General features: G+C 51.6%; 1 protein-coding gene across 5 annotated transcripts in view; it reads right to left on the bottom strand.

The window, feature by feature from the left end:
* The window catches only part of pomt2 (protein-O-mannosyltransferase 2), a 171,769-nt gene that overhangs the window by 113,695 nt on the left and 36,589 nt on the right, over positions 1 to 21,485 (bottom strand). For all 5 annotated transcript variants that reach the window (XR_009446209.1, XM_059648869.1, XM_048537901.2 and 2 more), the window contains exon 7: positions 26 to 132. Coding sequence is in view for 4 of the 5 variants with exons in the window: in XM_059648869.1 (XP_059504852.1) it covers positions 26 to 132 (107 nt within the window). In the remaining variant the exon portion in view is untranslated. The remainder of the gene's footprint in view (positions 1 to 25; positions 133 to 21,485) is intronic.

The raw sequence follows: 21,485 nt of genomic DNA, 5'->3' as shown, positions 1-21,485 counted from the left end.
AACAGAATTTAAGTCACCATCTTACCTTTTGTTTAAAATTAAGAAGTGAATTCCAAACAATGCTGTGTAGAAAACAAGAGGAAGGAAGATGAGACACAAAACTCTTGCTAGCAAGTGTTTCCCAAATTCAACCTGCAAAATAAAGTATACATCAGTCAAAGGCAAAACTGGCTTTTAGTTAAGTAACTAGCGCACACCCAGTCTGCCTCTAAGTTCTTCTTTTCCACCTTATAATCTGTATGCCCTTGCTTAATATGATCTGCTTGTACTGCTCGGAAACATAGAACAATATAGTGCAGAACAGGCCCTTCGGCCCTCAATGTTGCACCGGCCTGTGAGCTAATCTAAGCCCCTCCTCCGACACTATCCCATCATTATCCATATGCCTCTCCAACGACAGTTTAAATGCCCCTAATGTGGCTGAGTTCACGACATTGGCAGGCAGGGAGTTCGATGCTCTTACCACTCTCCGAGTAAACAATCTGCCTCTGACATCTGTCTTAAATCTATCACCCCTCACTTTGTAGCTATACCCCCTCGTACAAGCTGATGTCATCATCCTCAGAAAAAGACACTCACTGTCCACCCTATCTAATTCTCTGATCGTCTTGTATATCTCTATTAAATCCTCTCTTAGCCTTCTTCTTTCCAATGAGAACAGACCCAAGTCCCTCAGACTTTCTTCATAAGACCATTGCTCCAGACCAGGCAACATTCTGGTAAATCTCCTCTGTACCTTTTCCAATGCTTCCACATCCTTCCTGTAATGGGACAACCAAAGTTTTTCACTATACTTTGGTACATGTGACAATAAATAAATCAAATTAATAAAAGTAAGGTCAAGTCACCACAGTCACACAGGACTATAGAACGGCCTTATCACAGCAAAGAGTAGTGGCGGGTTTAACCCGAGGGTCAACATAACTCAGGTGAGTGGTTAAGGAGGTGTAGTAAGTTAAGGATTTGGTCACCTTTATCGAGACCTCAGTTAGTGTGGTAATTGAGCCTGTGGTGATGTTGGCATCATTCTGCATTGCAAACTAGCCAATCAATTAAGCTGACAGTCCCCCAATTGTACAACAAGCACTCCATTTAACAAAAAACATTTCACTTGCCTTCTGCTAGACTCTTTCAGATCACATACCCTCAGTATTCATGTAAAATTGACCAACAGGTTTTGGCAGCTCCACCACATCACATTTCATGAATGGACTCTCAGCCTCCGTACTGTGGACTGGTTTGTACAGCCACCCCACCAAGGTCTAAACAAAACAGCTAATGCAATTTCCCTGGAGACAAAAAGACTGCAGATGCTGGAACCCAGGCAGACAAACAGGGGGCTGGAAGAACACAGCTGGTGAGGCAGCATCTGCAGGAAAGGGGCAGTCAATGTTGTGGTTATTACACTTCTTCAGGAGTGGATGTGGGGCGTAGGTCTGCACAACACCTAAAATCACTAAACTTGATATCCTGATCTCCGGTTAGACCATAAGACATAGGAGTATAAATTAGGCCATTCAGCCCATCGGATCTGCTCTCCCATTCAATCATGGCTGATACATATCTTAATGGGTTACAGGATGGTCATGACTGGGAGTTCAATATCCAGGTGTATCAAAATTTTCAGAAGGACAAGACAGGAAGCCTAGAGAGGTGGTGTTGCTCTGATTTTTAAGGATAATATCAGGGTGGTAATGACAGGGGATATAGGTTCTACTGAACAAAACGCTGAATCTATTTGGGTGGAAGTTAGGAATAGGGAGAAGTAGTCACTGATAGGTGTGGTCTATAGACCACCAAATAATGACAGTGGTGTGGCAGGCAATAAACACAGAAATAGCTAACGCATGTAAAAATGGTCAAATGGTCATCATAGTGGCCTTGAGGAGGGGGTCAAAGAATGCATCCACGATAATTTCCTTGAACAATATGTAATGGAAACTACAAGGGAGCAAGCAATACTAGATCTAGTCCTGTGTAATGAGACAGGAATAATCAATGATCCCACGGTTCGGAATCCTCTCGGAAGGAGTGATCACAGTATGATCAAATTTAAAATACAGATGGAGCATGAAAAGGTTAAATCCAGTACCTACGTCCTGTGCTTAAACAAAGGAGAGTATGAAGAAATGAGGGAGGAGTTAGCTAAGGTAGAATGGGAGCAAAAACTTCATTGTGGGTCAATTGAGGAAGAGTGGAGGACTTCCAGAATACAGAACAATACAGCAAGTTTTGAGAAGATTTGTAGCTCAGGTGGAGGTTCTGGACGTAAGTTTGCTCGCTGAGCTGGAAGGTTCGTTTTCAGACGTTTCTTCACCATTCTAGGTAACATCAGTGAGCATCCGGTGAAGCGCTGGTATTATGTTCCGCTTTCTATTTGCGTGTTTAGGTTTCCTTGGGTTGGTGATGTTATTTCCTGTTCTTTTTCTCAGGGGATGGTAGATTGATTTGGAGCCAATGTGTTTGATGATGGAGTTCCGGTTAGAACGCTATGCTTCTAGAAATTCTCGTGCGTGTCTCTGTTTGGCTTGTCCTAGGATGGATGTGTTGTCCCAATCAAATTGGTGTCCTTCCTCATCTGTATGTAAGGATACGAGTGATAGTGGGTCATGTCGTTTTGTGGCTAGTTGATGTTCATGTATCCTGGTGGCTAGCTTTCTGCCAGTTTGTCCAATGTAGTGTTTGTCACAGTTCTTGCAAGATATTTTGTAAATGACGTTCGTTTTATTTGTTGTCTGTATAGGGTCTTTTAAGTTCATTAGGTTCATAACCATAACCACTCTCCCCCATATCAAAGACATCTCGGAAATAACTGCCAGACTACACAGACCTCTTTGCACCATGATAACCCACAAACCCACCAACACACTAAAACAGCAGCTAATGAACAGAAAGCTAGCCACCAGGATACATGAACATCAACTAGCCTCAAAAAGACATGATCCACTATCACTAGTATCCTTACATACAGATGAGGAAGGACACCACTTTGACTGGGACAACACATCCATCCTAGGACAAGCCAAAGAGAGACCAGCACGAGAATTCCTAGAAGCATAGCGTTCCAACTGGAACTCCATCAACAAACACATTGGCACCAAATCATAGAACATAGAACAGAACAGCACAGAACAGGCCCTTCAGCCCACAATGTTGTGCCGACCATTGATCCTCATGTATGCACCCTCAAATTTCTGCGACCATATACATGTCCAGCAGTCTCTTAAGTGACCCCAATGACCTTGCATCCACAACTGCTGTTGGCAACGCATTCCATGCTCTCACAACTCTGTGTAAAGAACCCGCCTCTGACATCCCCTCTATACTTTCCACCAACCAGTTTAAAACTATGACCCCTCGTGCTAGCCATTTCTGCCCTGGGAAATAGTCTCTGGCTATCAACTCTATCTATGCCTCTCATTATCTTGTATACCTCAATTATGTCCCCTCTCCTCCTCCTTTTCTCCAACGAAAAGAGACCGAGCTCAGTCAACCTCTCTTCATAAGATAAGGCCTCCAGTCCAGGCAGCATCCTGGTAAACCTCCTCTGAACCCTCTCCAAAGCATCCACATCTTTCCTATAATATGGTGACCAGAACTGGACGCAGTATTCCAAGTGCGGTCTAACCAAAGTTTTATAGAGCTGCAACAAGATGTCACGACTCAAACTCTATCCCCCTGTTAATGAAAGCCAAAACACCATATGCTTTCTTAACAACCCTGTCCACTTGGGTGGCCATTTTAAGGGATCTATGTATCTGCACACCAAGACCCCTCTGTTCCTCCACACTGCCAAAAATCCTATCCTTAATCCTGTACTCAGCTTTCAAATTTGACCTTCCAAAATGCATCACCTCGCATTTATCCAGGTTGAACTCCATCTGCCACCTCTCAGCCCATCTCTGCATCCTGTCAATGTCCCGCTGCAGCCTACAACAGCCCTCTATACTGTCAACACCTCCTACCTTTGTGTCGTCTGCAAACTTGCTGACCCATCCTTCAATCCCCTCATCCAAGTCATTAATAAAAATTACGAACAGTAGAGGCCCAAGGACAGAGCCCTGTGGAACCCCACTCACCACTGACTTCCGGGCAGAATATTTTCCTTCTACTACCACTCACTGTCTTCTGTTGGCCAGCCAATTCTGTATCCAAGCAGCTAAGTTCCCCTGTATCCCATTCCTCCTGACCTTCTGAATGAGCCTACCATGGGGAACCTTATCAAATGCCTTACTAAAGTCCATATACACCGCATCCACAGCTCGACCCTCATCAACTTTTCTAGTCACATCCTCAAAAAACTCGATAAGGTTTGTGAGGCATGACCTACCCCTCTCAAATCAATCTACCATCCCCTGAGAAAAAGAACAGGAAATGACATCACCAACATGGGAAATGACATCACCAACCCAAGGGAACCTAAACACAAATAGAAAGCGGGACATAACACCAGCGCTTCACCAGAGGCTCACTGATGATGTTACCTGGAATGGTGACGAAACGTCTGAAAAACGAACCTTCCAGCTCAGCAAGCAAACTTGCATCCATAGAACAATACAGCACAGAACAGGCTCTTCAGCCCTCGATGTTGCGCCAACCTGTGAACTAAACAAAACAATTTTTCAGTGCTCGCAGGAGGTATATTCCAGTGATAAGAACGAACGAACTGTAGGAAGAGAGCCAGCCATGGGTGTCTAAGGAAATAAAGGAATATATCAGATTGAAAAATAAACATAAAAAAGCAAGGAGTAGTAGGAAACTAGTAGGCTAGGAAATCTTTAAAGGCCAACAGAAAGCCACAAGAAAAGTTATAGAAATGATAGATTATGAGAGTAAACTAGCTCAATAGAAAAACAGGTAGTAAAAGTTTCTATAAATATATAAAGCATAAAACAGCAGCCAAGGTAAACATTGGTCCTTTAGAGGATGAGAAGGCTGATTTAATAACTGGGAATGAGGAAATAGCCGAGACATTAAACAGTTATTTTGAGTCAGTCTTCACAGTGGAAGACACAAATAACTTGCCGAAAACTAATGGCAAGGAGGTTATAGCAGGCGAGATCCTAGAAACCATCATTATCACTAAGGAGGCAGTGTTGGGCAACATAATGGGGCTAAAGGTAGACAAGTCTCCTGGCCCTGATGAAATGCATCCGAGAGTACAAAAAGGGGTGATGGAAGAAATAGCAAATACACAAGTAATTATTTATCTAAAAACGCTGGACTATGGGGTGGTTCCCACAGACTGGAAAACAGTTTAAAAAAGGAAGTAGACGAAAAGCAGGCAAGTATAGGCCAGTTAGCTTAACTTCGATAGTAGGAAAAATGCTTCAATCTATAATTAAGGAAGAAATAGCAAGACAACTGGATACAAATTGCCCCACTGGAAACACCCAGCATTGCTTCATGAAGGGTAGGTCATGTTTAACTAATTTGGTAGAACTCTTTGAGGACATTACTTGCATGGTGGACAATGGAGAACCTGTGGATGTGATGTATCTGGATTTCCAGAAGACATTTGACAAGGTGCCACACCAAAGGCTGCTATAGAAGATAAAGCTGCACGGTATTACAGGTAATGTATTGGCATGGATAGAGGATTGGTTGACAGGTAGAAAGCAAAGAATAGGGGCAAATAGGTGCTTTTCTGGTTGGCGGTCAGTGGCTAGTGGTATGCCTCAGGGATCAGTGTTGGGACCACAATTGTTTATCATTTACATAGATGATTTGGAGTTGGGGACTACATGTGGTGTGTCAAAATTTACAGATGACACGAAGGTCAGTGGTAGAGCAAAGTGTGCAGAAGACACAGTCTGCAGAAGGCTATAGATAGTCTAAGTGAATGGGCAAAGGTCTGGCAGATGGAGTACAATGGTGATAAGCGCGAGGTCATCCACTTTGGTAGGAATAATAGCAAAATGGACTATGTTTAAAATGGTACAAAATTGCAGCACGGTGCTATGCAGAGGGACTTGGGCGTCTTTGTGCATGAATCGCTAAAAGGAGGATTGCAGGTACAGCAGGTAATTAAAAAGGCAAATGGAATTTTGTCTGCCATTGCTGGAGAGATCGAGTTTAAAAACAGGGAGGCTATGCTGCAGCTGTATAGGGTCCTGGTGAGGCCACAACTGGAGTACTGTGTGCAGTTTTTGTCTCCTTACTTGAGAAGAGAGAAACTAGCGGGGCGGCATGGTGGCTCAGTAGTTAGCACTGCAGCCTCACAGCACCAGGGACCCGGGTTTGATGCCAGCCTCGGGTGACTGTCTGTATGGAGTTTACACATTCTCCCTGTGTCTGTGTGGGTTTCCTCTGGGTGCTCCGATTTCCTCCCACAGTCCAAAGATGTGCAGGCTAGGTGCATCGGCCATGCTAAATAGCCTGTAGTGTTCAGGGGTGTGTGGGCTATAGGGGGATGGGTCTGGGTGGATGCTTCAAGGGGCGGTGTGGACTTGTTGGGCCGAAGGGCCTGTTTCCACACTGTAGAAAAGTTAATCTAATCTAAAATCTAGCACTGGAGGGGGTGCACAGGAGATTCGCTTGATTGATTCCAGAGTTGAGAGGGTTGGACTATGAGGACAGACTGAGTAGACTGTGATTATAAGACAACTGGAATTCAGAAGAATGATGGGAGATCTTACAGAAACATATAAGATTATGAAGGGAATAGATAAGGTGGGGGCAGGGAGGTTGTTTCCACTAGCAGGTGAATCTAGGACGAGAGGATATCGCCTCAAAATAAAGGGAAGCAGATGTAGGACTGAGGTCAGGAGGAACTTCTTCACCCAAAGGGTTGTGAATCTGTGGAATTCCCTGCCCAATGAAGAGGTTGACAGTGCCTTGCTGAATGTGTTTAAGGCAAGGCTAGATAAATTTTTGAACAGTAAAGGAATTAAGGGTTATGGGTGAGAGGGTGGTTAAGTGGAGCTGAGTCACAAAAATATCAGCCATGATCTTACTAAATGGCAGGGCAGGCTTGAGGGGTCAGATGGCCTACTCCTGTTCCTAGTTCTTATGTTCTTCACCCCATTCTCCTGCTTTCTCCCCGTAAATCTTGATGCCCTTGACAATCAAGAGACTACCTATCTCTGTCTTAAATATACTCAATGACCTGACTTCACAGCCTTTTGCAGTAATGAATTCTACAGATTCACCACTTTCTGCCTGAAGAAGTTTTTCCGTACCTCCGTTCTAAAGGGTCTTCCCTTTAGTCGAAGTTTGTGCCCTTGGGTCCTCGTCTCTCCGACCAATGGAAACATCTTCCCAACACCTGCAACTCTGTGCAGGCAATTCAATATTGTCAAGTTTCAATTGGATCCATCAACTAGGGAGGGAGGGGTTCAGATTTTTGGGACGTTGGGGCTGGGTCTGGGGGAGGTGGGACGATTACAAATCGGATGGTCTACATTTGGGCAGTACCGGAACCAATGTCCCTAGGATCTGCTTTTGCTAATGCTGTTGCAGAGGCTTTAAACTAATGTGGCAGAGGGATGGAAACCAAATGAGGTGGTTAGTGGACAGTAAGGTGGTAGTAATAAAGAAAAACTTAAGGAACTCAATAGATAATGAAGCCAGCGTGACTAAGGGGAACAGTAAGCAGAGAGCAGATGAACAGAAAGGGACAGGTAGTCCAAGGTGCATTTTTTTATGCAACAAGTGTAGTAGGTAAGGCAGATGAGCTTAGGGCTCGGATTAGTGCCCGGGAGTATGATGTTATTGCTATTACTGAGATTTGGTTGAGGGAAGGGCAAGATTGGCAGCTAAATATGCCAGGGTATAGATGGTTCAGGCAGGATAGAGACGGAGGTAAAAGGGGTGAAGGAGTTGCATTACTGGTCAAAGAAGGTATCTCAGCTGTGCTGAAGGAGGGCGCTATGGAGGACTCGAGCAGTGAGGCAATACGGGCACAGCTCAGAAACAGGAAGGGTGCAGTAACAATACTGGGGCTGTACGACAGGCCTCCCAATAGCTAGCGTGAGACAGATTATGGAAAGATGTAGGAGCAACAGGGTGGTGATGATGGGAGATTTTAATTTTACTAATATTGACTGGGATTCACTTAGCGTTAGGGGTTCAGACAGAACAGAATTCGTAAGGAGCATCCAGGAGGGTTTTATGGAGCAGTATGTAAATAGTCCAACTTGGGAAGGGGCCATACTGGACCTGTGTTGGGGAATGAGCCCAGCCAGGTGGATGAAGTTTTAGCAGGGAATTACTTTGGGAATAGTGATCACAATTCCAAAAGTTTTAGAATATTGATGGACAAAGAGGAGAGTGGTCCTAAAGGAAGAGTGCTGAATTGGGGGAAGGCCAACCATAAGACCATAAGAAATAGGAGTGGAAGTAAGGCCATTCAGCCCATCGAGTCCACTCCACCATTTAAATCATGGCATTTCAACTCCACTTCCCTGCACTCTCCCCATAGCCTTTGATTGCTTCTGAGATCAAAAATTTGTCGATCTCTGCCTTGAAGGCATCTAACATCCCGGCCTCCACTGCACTCCGTAGCAACGAATTCCACAAGCCCACCACTCTCTGGCTGAAGAAGTGTCGTCTCATTTCCGTTTAAAAGTTACCCCCTCTAATTTTAAGGCTGTGCCCACGGGTCCTAGTCTCCTAGCCTAACGGAAACAACTTCCTAACGTCCACCCCTTCTAAGCCATACATCATCTTGTAAGTTTCTATTAGATCTCCCCTCAACCTACTAAACGCTAAAGAGTACAATCCCAGGATCCTTAGCCGTTCATCATACGTTAAACCTACCATTCCAGGGATCATCCACGTGAGTCTCTGCTGGACACGCTCCAGGGAGAGTATGTCCTTCCTGAGGTGTGGGGCCCAAAATTGGACATTTATTCTAAATGGGGCCTAACTAGAGCTTTATAAAGCCTCAGAAGCACATCGCTGCTTTTATATTCCAACCCTCGAGATAAATGACAACATTACATTCGCTTTCTTAATCATGGACTCTACTTGCAAGTTAACTTTGAGAGAATCCTGGACCAACACTCCCAGATCCCTTTATACTTCCATAGCAAAATTCGGCAGGAGCTGGGGAATGAAGGCTAGGAGCAGCTGTTTGAGGGTAAATCCACATTTGATATGTGGGAGGCTTTCAAAGAGAGGTTGATTAGAGTGCAGAACAGACATGTCCCTGTGAAAATGAGGGATAGAAAGGGCAAGATGAGGGAACCATGGATGACAAGCAAAATTGTGAGACGAGCGGAGGAAAAAGGAAGCATATACAAGGCCTAGGCGACTGAAAACAGATGAAGCTTTGGAAGAATGTCGGGAAAGTAGGACCAATACGAAATGAGGAATTACAAGGGCTAAAAGGGGTCATGATTTATCTTTAGCAAACAGGGTTAAGGAAAATCCCAAAGCCTTTTTTTCATACCTAAGGAGCAAGAGGGTAACTAGAGAAAGGGTTGGCCCACTTAAGGACAAAGGAGAGAAGTTATGCAAGGAGTCAGAGAAAATAAGTGAGCTTCTTAATGAGTACTTTGCGTCAGTATTCAGAGGAGAGGGACGTGACAGATGTTTGATTACTTGAGGTTAAGTCAGCACAAGGAGGGGACAAGTGTTAGGTATTCTAAAAGGAATTAGGGTGGACAAGTCCCTAGGTCCAAATGGGATCAATCCCACATTACTGAGGGAAGCGAGAGAGAAAATAGCTGGGGCCATAACCGATATCTTTGCAGCATCCTTGTGCACAGCTGAGGTCCCAGAGGACTGGTGAATTGCTAAAGCTGTCCCCTTGTTTAAGAAGGGTAGCAAGGATAATCCAGGTAATTATAGACTGGTGAGCCTGACGTCAATTGTGGGAAAGCTGCTGCAGAAGATATTGATGGATCGGATCCGAGATAATGGATGCTCTAGCATCTGCAGTTCCCAAGATAAAAAAGTGTGGAGCTGGACGAACACAGCAGGCCAAGCAGCATCTTAGGAGCACTAAAGCTGATGTTTCGGGCCTAGACCCTTCATCAGAAAAGGGGGAATGCGGAGGAGACTCCGAAATAAATAGGGAGAGAGGGGGAGGCAGACCGAAGATGGATAGAGGAGAGTACAGGTGGGGAGGAGAGTACAGGTGGGGAGGAGAGTACAGGTGGGGAGGAGAGTACAGGTGGGGAGGAGAGTACAGGTGGGGAGGAGAGTACAGGTGGGGAGGAGAGTACAGGTGGGGAGGAGAGTACAGGTGGGGAGGAGAGTACAGGTGGGGAGGAGAGTACAGGTGGGGAGGAGAGTACAGGTGGGGAGGAGAGTACAGGTGGGGAGGAGAGTACAGGTGGGGAGGAGAGTACAGGTGGGGAGGAGAGTACAGGTGGGGAGGAGAGTACAGGTGGGGAGGAGAGTACAGGTGGGGAGGAGAGTACAGGTGGGGAGGAGAGTACAGGTGGGGAGGAGAGTACAGGTGGGGAGGAGAGTACAGGTGGGGAGGAGAGTACAGGTGGGGAGGAGAGTACAGGTGGGGAGGAGAGTACAGGTGGGGAGGAGAGTACAGGTGGGGAGGAGAGTACAGGTGGGGAGGAGAGTACAGGTGGGGAGGAGAGTACAGGTGGGGAGGAGAGTACAGGTGGGGAGGAGAGTACAGGTGGGGAGGAGAGTACAGGTGGGGAGGAGAGTACAGGTGGGGAGGAGAGTACAGGTGGGGAGGAGAGTACAGGTGGGGAGGAGAGTACAGGTGGGGAGGAGAGTACAGGTGGGGAGGAGAGTACAGGTGGGGAGGAGAGTACAGGTGGGGAGGAGAGTACAGGTGGGGAGGAGAGTACAGGTGGGGAGGAGAGTACAGGTGGGGAGGAGAGTACAGGTGGGGAGGAGAGTACAGGTGGGGAGGAGAGTACAGGTGGGGAGGAGAGTACAGGTGGGGAGGAGAGTACAGGTGGGGAGGAGAGTACAGGTGGGGAGGAGAGTACAGGTGGGGAGGAGAGTACAGGTGGGGAGGAGAGTACAGGTGGGGAGGAGAGTACAGGTGGGGAGGAGAGTACAGGTGGGGAGGAGAGTACAGGTGGGGAGGAGAGTACAGGTGGGGAGGAGAGTACAGGTGGGGAGGAGAGTACAGGTGGGGAGGAGAGTACAGGTGGGGAGGAGAGTACAGGTGGGGAGGAGAGTACAGGTGGGGAGGAGAGTACAGGTGGGGAGGAGAGTACAGGTGGGGAGGAGAGTACAGGTGGGGAGGAGAGTACAGGTGGGGAGGAGAGTACAGGTGGGGAGGAGAGTACAGGTGGGGAGGAGAGTACAGGTGGGGAGGAGAGTACAGGTGGGGAGGAGAGTACAGGTGGGGAGGAGAGTACAGGTGGGGAGGAGAGTACAGGTGGGGAGGAGAGTACAGGTGGGGAGGAGAGTACAGGTGGGGAGGAGAGTACAGGTGGGGAGGAGAGTACAGGTGGGGAGGAGAGTACAGGTGGGGAGGAGAGTACAGGTGGGGAGGAGAGTACAGGTGGGGAGGAGAGTACAGGTGGGGAGGAGAGTACAGGTGGGGAGGAGAGTACAGGTGGGGAGGAGAGTACAGGTGGGGAGGAGAGTACAGGTGGGGAGGAGAGTACAGGTGGGGAGGAGAGTACAGGTGGGGAGGAGAGTACAGGTGGGGAGGAGAGTACAGGTGGGGAGGAGAGTACAGGTGGGGAGGAGAGTACAGGTGGGGAGGAGAGTACAGGTGGGGAGGAGAGTACAGGTGGGGAGGAGAGTACAGGTGGGGAGGAGAGTACAGGTGGGGAGGAGAGTACAGGTGGGGAGGAGAGTACAGGTGGGGAGGAGAGTACAGGTGGGGAGGAGAGTACAGGTGGGGAGGAGAGTACAGGTGGGGAGGAGAGTACAGGTGGGGAGGAGAGTACAGGTGGGGAGGAGAGTACAGGTGGGGAGGAGAGTACAGGTGGGGAGGAGAGTACAGGTGGGGAGGAGAGTACAGGTGGGGAGGAGAGTACAGGTGGGGAGGAGAGTACAGGTGGGGAGGAGAGTACAGGTGGGGAGGAGAGTACAGGTGGGGAGGAGAGTACAGGTGGGGAGGAGAGTACAGGTGGGGAGGAGAGTACAGGTGGGGAGGAGAGTACAGGTGGGGAGGAGAGTACAGGTGGGGAGGAGAGTACAGGTGGGGAGGAGAGTACAGGTGGGGAGGAGAGTACAGGTGGGGAGGAGAGTACAGGTGGGGAGGAGAGTACAGGTGGGGAGGAGAGTACAGGTGGGGAGGAGAGTACAGGTGGGGAGGAGAGTACAGGTGGGGAGGAGAGTACAGGTGGGGAGGAGAGTACAGGTGGGGAGGAGAGTACAGGTGGGGAGGAGAGTACAGGTGGGGAGGAGAGTACAGGTGGGGAGGAGAGTACAGGTGGGGAGGAGAGTACAGGTGGGGAGGAGAGTACAGGTGGGGAGGAGAGTACAGGTGGGGAGGAGAGTACAGGTGGGGAGGAGAGTACAGGTGGGGAGGAGAGTACAGGTGGGGAGGAGAGTACAGGTGGGGAGGAGAGTACAGGTGGGGAGGAGAGTACAGGTGGGGAGGAGAGTACAGGTGGGGAGGAGAGTACAGGTGGGGAGGAGAGTACAGGTGGGGAGGAGAGTACAGGTGGGGAGGAGAGTACAGGTGGGGAGGAGAGTACAGGTGGGGAGGAGAGTACAGGTGGGGAGGAGAGTACAGGTGGGGAGGAGAGTACAGGTGGGGAGGAGAGTACAGGTGGGGAGGAGAGTACAGGTGGGGAGGAGAGTACAGGTGGGGAGGAGAGTACAGGTGGGGAGGAGAGTACAGGTGGGGAGGAGAGTACAGGTGGGGAGGAGAGTACAGGTGGGGAGGAGAGTACAGGTGGGGAGGAGAGTACAGGTGGGGAGGAGAGTACAGGTGGGGAGGAGAGTACAGGTGGGGAGGAGAGTACAGGTGGGGAGGAGAGTACAGGTGGGGAGGAGAGTACAGGTGGGGAGGAGAGTACAGGTGGGGAGGAGAGTACAGGTGGGGAGGAGAGTACAGGTGGGGAGGAGAGTACAGGTGGGGAGGAGAGTACAGGTGGGGAGGAGAGTACAGGTGGGGAGGAGAGTACAGGTGGGGAGGAGAGTACAGGTGGGGAGGAGAGTACAGGTGGGGAGGAGAGTACAGGTGGGGAGGAGAGTACAGGTGGGGAGGAGAGTACAGGTGGGGAGGAGAGTACAGGTGGGGAGGAGAGTACAGGTGGGGAGGAGAGTACAGGTGGGGAGGAGAGTACAGGTGGGGAGGAGAGTACAGGTGGGGAGGAGAGTACAGGTGGGGAGGAGAGTACAGGTGGGGAGGAGAGTACAGGTGGGGAGGAGAGTACAGGTGGGGAGGAGAGTACAGGTGGGGAGGAGAGTACAGGTGGGGAGGAGAGTACAGGTGGGGAGGAGAGTACAGGTGGGGAGGAGAGTACAGGTGGGGAGGAGAGTACAGGTGGGGAGGAGAGTACAGGTGGGGAGGAGAGTACAGGTGGGGAGGAGAGTACAGGTGGGGAGGAGAGTACAGGTGGGGAGGAGAGTACAGGTGGGGAGGAGAGTACAGGTGGGGAGGAGAGTACAGGTGGGGAGGAGAGTACAGGTGGGGAGGAGAGTACAGGTGGGGAGGAGAGTACAGGTGGGGAGGAGAGTACAGGTGGGGAGGAGAGTACAGGTGGGGAGGAGAGTACAGGTGGGGAGGAGAGTACAGGTGGGGAGGAGAGTACAGGTGGGGAGGAGAGTACAGGTGGGGAGGAGAGTACAGGTGGGGAGGAGAGTACAGGTGGGGAGGAGAGTACAGGTGGGGAGGAGAGTACAGGTGGGGAGGAGAGTACAGGTGGGGAGGAGAGTACAGGTGGGGAGGAGAGTACAGGTGGGGAGGAGAGTACAGGTGGGGAGGAGAGTACAGGTGGGGAGGAGAGTACAGGTGGGGAGGAGAGTACAGGTGGGGAGGAGAGTACAGGTGGGGAGGAGAGTACAGGTGGGGAGGAGAGTACAGGTGGGGAGGAGAGTACAGGTGGGGAGGAGAGTACAGGTGGGGAGGAGAGTACAGGTGGGGAGGAGAGTACAGGTGGGGAGGAGAGTACAGGTGGGGAGGAGAGTACAGGTGGGGAGGAGAGTACAGGTGGGGAGGAGAGTACAGGTGGGGAGGAGAGTACAGGTGGGGAGGAGAGTACAGGTGGGGAGGAGAGTACAGGTGGGGAGGAGAGTACAGGTGGGGAGGAGAGTACAGGTGGGGAGGAGAGTACAGGTGGGGAGGAGAGTACAGGTGGGGAGGAGAGTACAGGTGGGGAGGAGAGTACAGGTGGGGAGGAGAGTACAGGTGGGGAGGAGAGTACAGGTGGGGAGGAGAGTACAGGTGGGGAGGAGAGTACAGGTGGGGAGGAGAGTACAGGTGGGGAGGAGAGTACAGGTGGGGAGGAGAGTACAGGTGGGGAGGAGAGTACAGGTGGGGAGGAGAGTACAGGTGGGGAGGAGAGTACAGGTGGGGAGGAGAGTACAGGTGGGGAGGAGAGTACAGGTGGGGAGGAGAGTACAGGTGGGGAGGAGAGTACAGGTGGGGAGGAGAGTACAGGTGGGGAGGAGAGTACAGGTGGGGAGGAGAGTACAGGTGGGGAGGAGAGTACAGGTGGGGAGGAGAGTACAGGTGGGGAGGAGAGTACAGGTGGGGAGGAGAGTACAGGTGGGGAGGAGAGTACAGGTGGGGAGGAGAGTACAGGTGGGGAGGAGAGTACAGGTGGGGAGGAGAGTACAGGTGGGGAGGAGAGTACAGGTGGGGAGGAGAGTACAGGTGGGGAGGAGAGTACAGGTGGGGAGGAGAGTACAGGTGGGGAGGAGAGTACAGGTGGGGAGGAGAGTACAGGTGGGGAGGAGAGTACAGGTGGGGAGGAGAGTACAGGTGGGGAGGAGAGTACAGGTGGGGAGGAGAGTACAGGTGGGGAGGAGAGTACAGGTGGGGAGGAGAGTACAGGTGGGGAGGAGAGTACAGGTGGGGAGGAGAGTACAGGTGGGGAGGAGAGTACAGGTGGGGAGGAGAGTACAGGTGGGGAGGAGAGTACAGGTGGGGAGGAGAGTACAGGTGGGGAGGAGAGTACAGGTGGGGAGGAGAGTACAGGTGGGGAGGAGAGTACAGGTGGGGAGGAGAGTACAGGTGGGGAGGAGAGTACAGGTGGGGAGGAGAGTACAGGTGGGGAGGAGAGTACAGGTGGGGAGGAGAGTACAGGTGGGGAGGAGAGTACAGGTGGGGAGGAGAGTACAGGTGGGGAGGAGAGTACAGGTGGGGAGGAGAGTACAGGTGGGGAGGAGAGTACAGGTGGGGAGGAGAGTACAGGTGGGGAGGAGAGTACAGGTGGGGAGGAGAGTACAGGTGGGGAGGAGAGTACAGGTGGGGAGGAGAGTACAGGTGGGGAGGAGAGTACAGGTGGGGAGGAGAGTACAGGTGGGGAGGAGAGTACAGGTGGGGAGGAGAGTACAGGTGGGGAGGAGAGTACAGGTGGGGAGGAGAGTACAGGTGGGGAGGAGAGTACAGGTGGGGAGGAGAGTACAGGTGGGGAGGAGAGTACAGGTGGGGAGGAGAGTACAGGTGGGGAGGAGAGTACAGGTGGGGAGGAGAGTACAGGTGGGGAGGAGAGTACAGGTGGGGAGGAGAGTACAGGTGGGGAGGAGAGTACAGGTGGGGAGGAGAGTACAGGTGGGGAGGAGAGTACAGGTGGGGAGGAGAGTACAGGTGGGGAGGAGAGTACAGGTGGGGAGGAGAGTACAGGTGGGGAGGAGAGTACAGGTGGGGAGGAGAGTACAGGTGGGGAGGAGAGTACAGGTGGGGAGGAGAGTACAGGTGGGGAGGAGAGTACAGGTGGGGAGGAGAGTACAGGTGGGGAGGAGAGTACAGGTGGGGAGGAGAGTACAGGTGGGGAGGAGAGTACAGGTGGGGAGGAGAGTACAGGTGGGGAGGAGAGTACAGGTGGGGAGGAGAGTACAGGTGGGGAGGAGAGTACAGGTGGGGAGGAGAGTACAGGTGGGGAGGAGAGTACAGGTGGGGAGGAGAGTACAGGTGGGGAGGAGAGTACAGGTGGGGAGGAGAGTACAGGTGGGGAGGAGAGTACAGGTGGGGAGGAGAGTACAGGTGGGGAGGAGAGTACAGGTGGGGAGGAGAGTACAGGTGGGGAGGAGAGTACAGGTGGGGAGGAGAGTACAGGTGGGGAGGAGAGTACAGGTGGGGAGGAGAGTACAGGTGGGGAGGAGAGTACAGGTGGGGAGGAGAGTACAGGTGGGGAGGAGAGTACAGGTGGGGAGGAGAGTACAGGTGGGGAGGAGAGTACAGGTGGGGAGGAGAGTACAGGTGGGGAGGAGAGTACAGGTGGGGAGGAGAGTACAGGTGGGGAGGAGAGTACAGGTGGGGAGGAGAGTACAGGTGGGGAGGAGAGTACAGGTGGGGAGGAGAGTACAGGTGGGGAGGAGAGTACAGGTGGGGAGGAGAGTACAGGTGGGGAGGAGAGTACAGGTGGGGAGGAGAGTACAGGTGGGGAGGAGAGTACAGGTGGGGAGGAGAGTACAGGTGGGGAGGAGAGTACAGGTGGGGAGGAGAGTACAGGTGGGGAGGAGAGTACAGGTGGGGAGGAGAGTACAGGTGGGGAGGAGAGTACAGGTGGGGAGGAGAGTACAGGTGGGGAGGAGAGTACAGGTGGGGAGGAGAGTACAGGTGGGGAGGAGAGTACAGGTGGGGAGGAGAGTACAGGTGGGGAGGAGAGTACAGGTGGGGAGGAGAGTACAGGTGGGGAGGAGAGTACAGGTGGGGAGGAGAGTACAGGTGGGGAGGAGAGTACAGGTGGGGAGGAGAGTATAGGTGGGGAGGAGAGTATAGGTGGGGAGGAGAGTATAGGTGGGGAGGAGAGTATAGGTGGGGAGGAGAGTATAGGTGGGGAGGAGAGTATAGGTGGGGAGGAGAGTATAGGTGGGGAGGAGAGTATAGGTGGGGAGGAGAGTATAGGTGGGGAGGAGAGTATAGGTGGGGAGGAGAGTATAGGTGGGGAGGAGAGTATAGGTGGGGAGGAGAGTATAGGTGGGGAGGAGAGTATAGGTGGGGAGGAGAGTATAGGTGGGGAGGAGAGTATAGGTGGGGAGGAGAGTATAGGTGGGGAGGAGAGTATAGGTGGGGAGGAGAGTATAGGTGGGGAGGAGAGTATAGGTGGGGAGGAGAGTATAGGTGGGGAGGAGAGTATAGGTGGGGAGGAGAGTATAGGTGGGGAGGAGAGTATAGGTGGGGAGGAGAGTATAGGTGGGGAGGAGAGTATAGGTGGGGAGGAGAGTATAGGTGGGGAGGAGAGTATAGGTGGGGAGGAGAGTATAGGTGGGGAGGAGAGTATAGGTGGGGAGGAGAGTATAGGTGGGGAGGAGAGTATAGGTGGGGAGGAGAGTATAGGTGGGGAGGAGAGTATAGGTGGGGAGGAGAGTATAGGTGGGGAGGAGAGTATAGGTGGGGAGGAGAGTATAGGTGGGGAGGAGAGTATAGGTGGGGAGGAGAGTATAGGTGGGGAGGAGAGTATAGGTGGGGAGGAGAGTATAGGTGGGGAGGAGAGTATAGGTGGGGAGGAGAGTATAGGTGGGGAGGAGAGTATAGGTGGGGAGGAGAGTATAGGTGGGGAGGAGAGTATAGGTGGGGAGGAGAGTATAGGTGGGGAGGAGAGTATAGGTGGGGAGGAGAGTATAGGTGGGGAGGAGAGTATAGGTGGGGAGGAGAGTATAGGTGGGGAGGAGAGTATAGGTGGGGAGGAGAGTATAGGTGGGGAGGAGAGTATAGGTGGGGAGGAGAGTATAGGTGGGGAGGAGAGTATAGGTGGGGAGGAGAGTATAGGTGGGGAGGAGAGTATAGGTGGGGAGGAGAGTATAGGTGGGGAGGAGAGTATAGGTGGGGAGGAGAGTATAGGTGGGGAGGAGAGTATAGGTGGGGAGGAGAGTATAGGTGGGGAGGAGAGTATAGGTGGGGAGGAGAGTATAGGTGGGGAGGAGAGTATAGGTGGGGAGGAGAGTATAGGTGGGGAGGAGAGTATAGGTGGGGAGGAGAGTATAGGTGGGGAGGAGAGTATAGGTGGGGAGGAGAGTATAGGTGGGGAGGAGAGTATAGGTGGGGAGGAGAGTATAGGTGGGGAGGAGAGTATAGGTGGGGAGGAGAGTATAGGTGGGGAGGAGAGTATAGGTGGGGAGGAGAGTATAGGTGGGGAGGAGAGTATAGGTGGGGAGGAGAGTATAGGTGGGGAGGAGAGTATAGGTGGGGAGGAGAGTATAGGTGGGGAGGAGAGTATAGGTGGGGAGGAGAGTATAGGTGGGGAGGAGAGTATAGGTGGGGAGGAGAGTATAGGTGGGGAGGTAGGGAGGGGGTAAGTCAGTCCAGGGAGGATGGACAGGTCAAGGGGGTGGGATGAGGTTAGTAGGTAGGAAACGGAGGTGCGGCTTGAGGTGGGAGGAGCGGATAGGCAAGGGGAAGAACAGGTCAGGGAGGCGGGGACAGGATGAGCTGGTTTTGGAATGCAGTCGGCAGGGGGGGGGGGAGAGATTATGAAGCTGGTGAAATCCACATTGATACCATTGGGCTGCAAGGTTCCCAAGCGGAATGAGTTGCTGTTCCTGCAACCTTTGGGTGGCATTGTTGTGGCACTGCAGGAGGCCCATGATGGACATGTCATCCAAGGAATGGGAGGGGTAGTTGAAATGGTTCGCGAATGGGAAGTGCAGTTGTTTATTGCAAACCGAGCGACGGTGTTCTACTAAGCGGTCCCCAAGCCTCCGATTAGTTTCCCAAATGTAGAGGGTGCCACATGGGTACAGTGAATACAGTATACCACAATGGCGGATGTGCAGGTGAACCTCTGCTTATTATGGAAAGTCATCTTGGGGCCTGGGATGGGGTGAGGGAGGAGGTGTGGGGGCAAGTGTAGCACTTCCTGCGGTTGCAGGGCAAAGTGCCAGGTGTGGTGGGGTTGGAAGGGAGTGTGAAGCAGACAAGGAGTAGTCTCTCTGGAAGGCAGACAAGGATGGGGATGGAAAAATGTCTTTAGTGGTGGGGTTGGATTGTAGATCGTGGAAGTGTCGGAGGATGATGTGTTGTATGCGGAGGTTGGTGGGGTGGTACGTGAGGACGAGGGGGGGGGAATTTTCTTTTGGTGGCTATTGTGGGGGCAGGGTGTGAAGGAAGAAGTGCGGGAAATGTGGGAGACTCGCTTGAGGGTGCTCTCGACCACTGTGGGGTGGCTGCGGGGGGGTGTTGCGGTCCTTGAAGAACAATAATTTCTGGGCTGTGCGGGAGTGGAATGCCTCATCCTGGGATCAGATGCGGCGGAGGCAAAGGAATTGGGAATAGGGGATGGCGTTTTTGCAGGAAGGTGGGTGGGAGGAGGTGTATTCTAGGTAGCTGTGGGAGTCAGTGGGCTTGAAATGGATATCGGTTTCTAGGTGGTTGCCAGTGATGGAGACAGACGTGCAGGAGGGTGAGGAATTTGTTGGAGATGGTCCAGGTGAACTCGAGGTTAGGGTGGAAGGTGTTGGTAATTGTTCGAGCTCCTTGTGGGAGCACCAGGCAGCGCCAATACAGTCAACGTAATGGAGGAAGAGGTGGGGTTTAGAGCCAGCCTAGGTGCGGAAGAGGGATTGTTCCACATAACCTACAAAGAGACAGGCATAGCTTGGGCCCATGCGGATACCCATGGCCACCCCCTTTGTCTGCAGGAAGCGGGAAGAATCGTAAGACAAGTTGTTGACAGTGAGGACGAGTTCAGCCAGGCAGATGAGGGTGTCGGTGGAGGAGGACTGGTTGGGCCTGCAGGACAGGAAGAAGCAGAGAGCCTTGAGGCCATCTGCATGGGGAACGTAGGTGTATAGGGACTGGACATCCATGGTGAAAATGAGGTGTTGGGGACCAGGGAATTCAAAGTTCTGGAGGAGGTGGACGGTGTGGGTGGTGTCACGGACGTAGGCAGGGAGTTCCTGGACCAAGGGGGAGAAAATGAAGTCCAGATAGGTGGAGATGAGTTCGGTGGGGCAGGAGCAGGTGGAAACAATGGGTTGACCAGGGCAGGCAGTTTGTGGATTTTGGGAAGAAGGAGATAGAAGCGGGCAGTGCAGGGTTGGGGAACAATAAGTTTGGAGGCTGTGGGTGGAAGGTCACCTGAGGTGATGAATTTGTGGATGGTTTGGGAGGTGATGGTTTGGTGCTCGGGGGTGGGGTCATGTTACAGGGGGTAGTAGGTGGTGGTATCGGAGAGTTGGCATCTGGCCTCAGCGATGTAGAGGTCAGTGCGTCATACTACAACTGCGCCTCCCTTGTCTGCAGGTTTTGTGGGGAGGTTGTCCATTTACATTTGAAAGAAAGTGGGCTTATTAGTGATAGGTAGCATGGTTTTGTGCAGGGAAGGTCATGTCTTACCAACTTGATAGAATTCTTTGAGGACGTGACAAAATTGGTAGATGAGGGAAGGGCTGTTGATGTCAGATACACAGACTGCACTAAGGCGTTTGATAAGGTTCCCCATGGTAGGCTAATGGAGAAAGTGAAGTCGCAGGGGGTCCAGGATATACGAGCTAGATGGATCGAGAACTGGCTAGGCAACAGGGGACAGAGTTGTAGTGGAAGCAAGTTTCTCAAAATGGAGAACTGTGACCAGTGATGTTCCACACGGATCCGTGTTGGGATCACTGTTGTTTGAGATATACATAAATGATCTGGTGGAAGGTACAGGTGGTCTGATTAGCAAGTTTGCAGATGACACAAAGATTGGTGGAGTAGCAGATCGTGAAGGGGACTCTCAGAGAATGCAGCAGAATATAGATGGTAGAGTTGGGTGCAGAAAAAGCAAACAGAGTTCAATCCAGGCAAATGCGAGGTGATGCATTTTGGAAGATCCAATTCAAGAGCAAACTATAATGGTAAATGGAAAAGCCCTGGGGAAAATTGCTGCACAGAGAGATCTGGGTGTTCAGGTCCATTGTACCCGGAAGGTAGCAAAGCAGGTCGATAGACTGTTCAAGAAGGCATACAGCATGATTTCATTCATTGGATGGGATACTGACTACAAGAGTTGGCAGGTCATGTTAAAGTTGTATGGGACTTTGGCTCGACCACAGTTGGAATACTGCATCCAGTTCTGGTCGCCACATTACCAAAAGGACGTGGGTGCTTTGGAGAGGGTACAGAGGAGGTTCATCAGGATGTTGCCTGGTATACAGGGCGCAAGCCACGCTGTGAGGTTGAGTAGATTAAGAGTACTTACATTAGAAAGGCGAAGGTTGAGAGAGGGACCAGAATGAGGTCTACAAAATCATGAGATATATAGACAGGGTGGATAGCAAGAAGCTTCCCCCCCACCACCCCTCCAAGAGTGGGGGATCCAATTACTAGAGGGTCACAAATTCAAGGTGAGAGGAGGAAAGTTTAAGGGAGATGTGTGTGGAAAATTCTTTACGCTGAGGGTGGTGGGTGCCTGGAATGCGTTGCCAGAGGTGGTAGAGGCAGGCACGAGAGCATCATTTAAGATGTATGTTGGCAGATACATGAATGGGCAGGGAGCAGACGGATA

The sequence above is a fragment of the Stegostoma tigrinum genome, chromosome 10 (assembly GCF_030684315.1).
Source record: "Stegostoma tigrinum isolate sSteTig4 chromosome 10, sSteTig4.hap1, whole genome shotgun sequence".
In the NCBI taxonomy this organism is placed as follows: Eukaryota; Metazoa; Chordata; class Chondrichthyes; order Orectolobiformes; family Stegostomatidae; genus Stegostoma; species Stegostoma tigrinum.
This window is presented reverse-complemented; position numbering and strand designations above follow the sequence as displayed.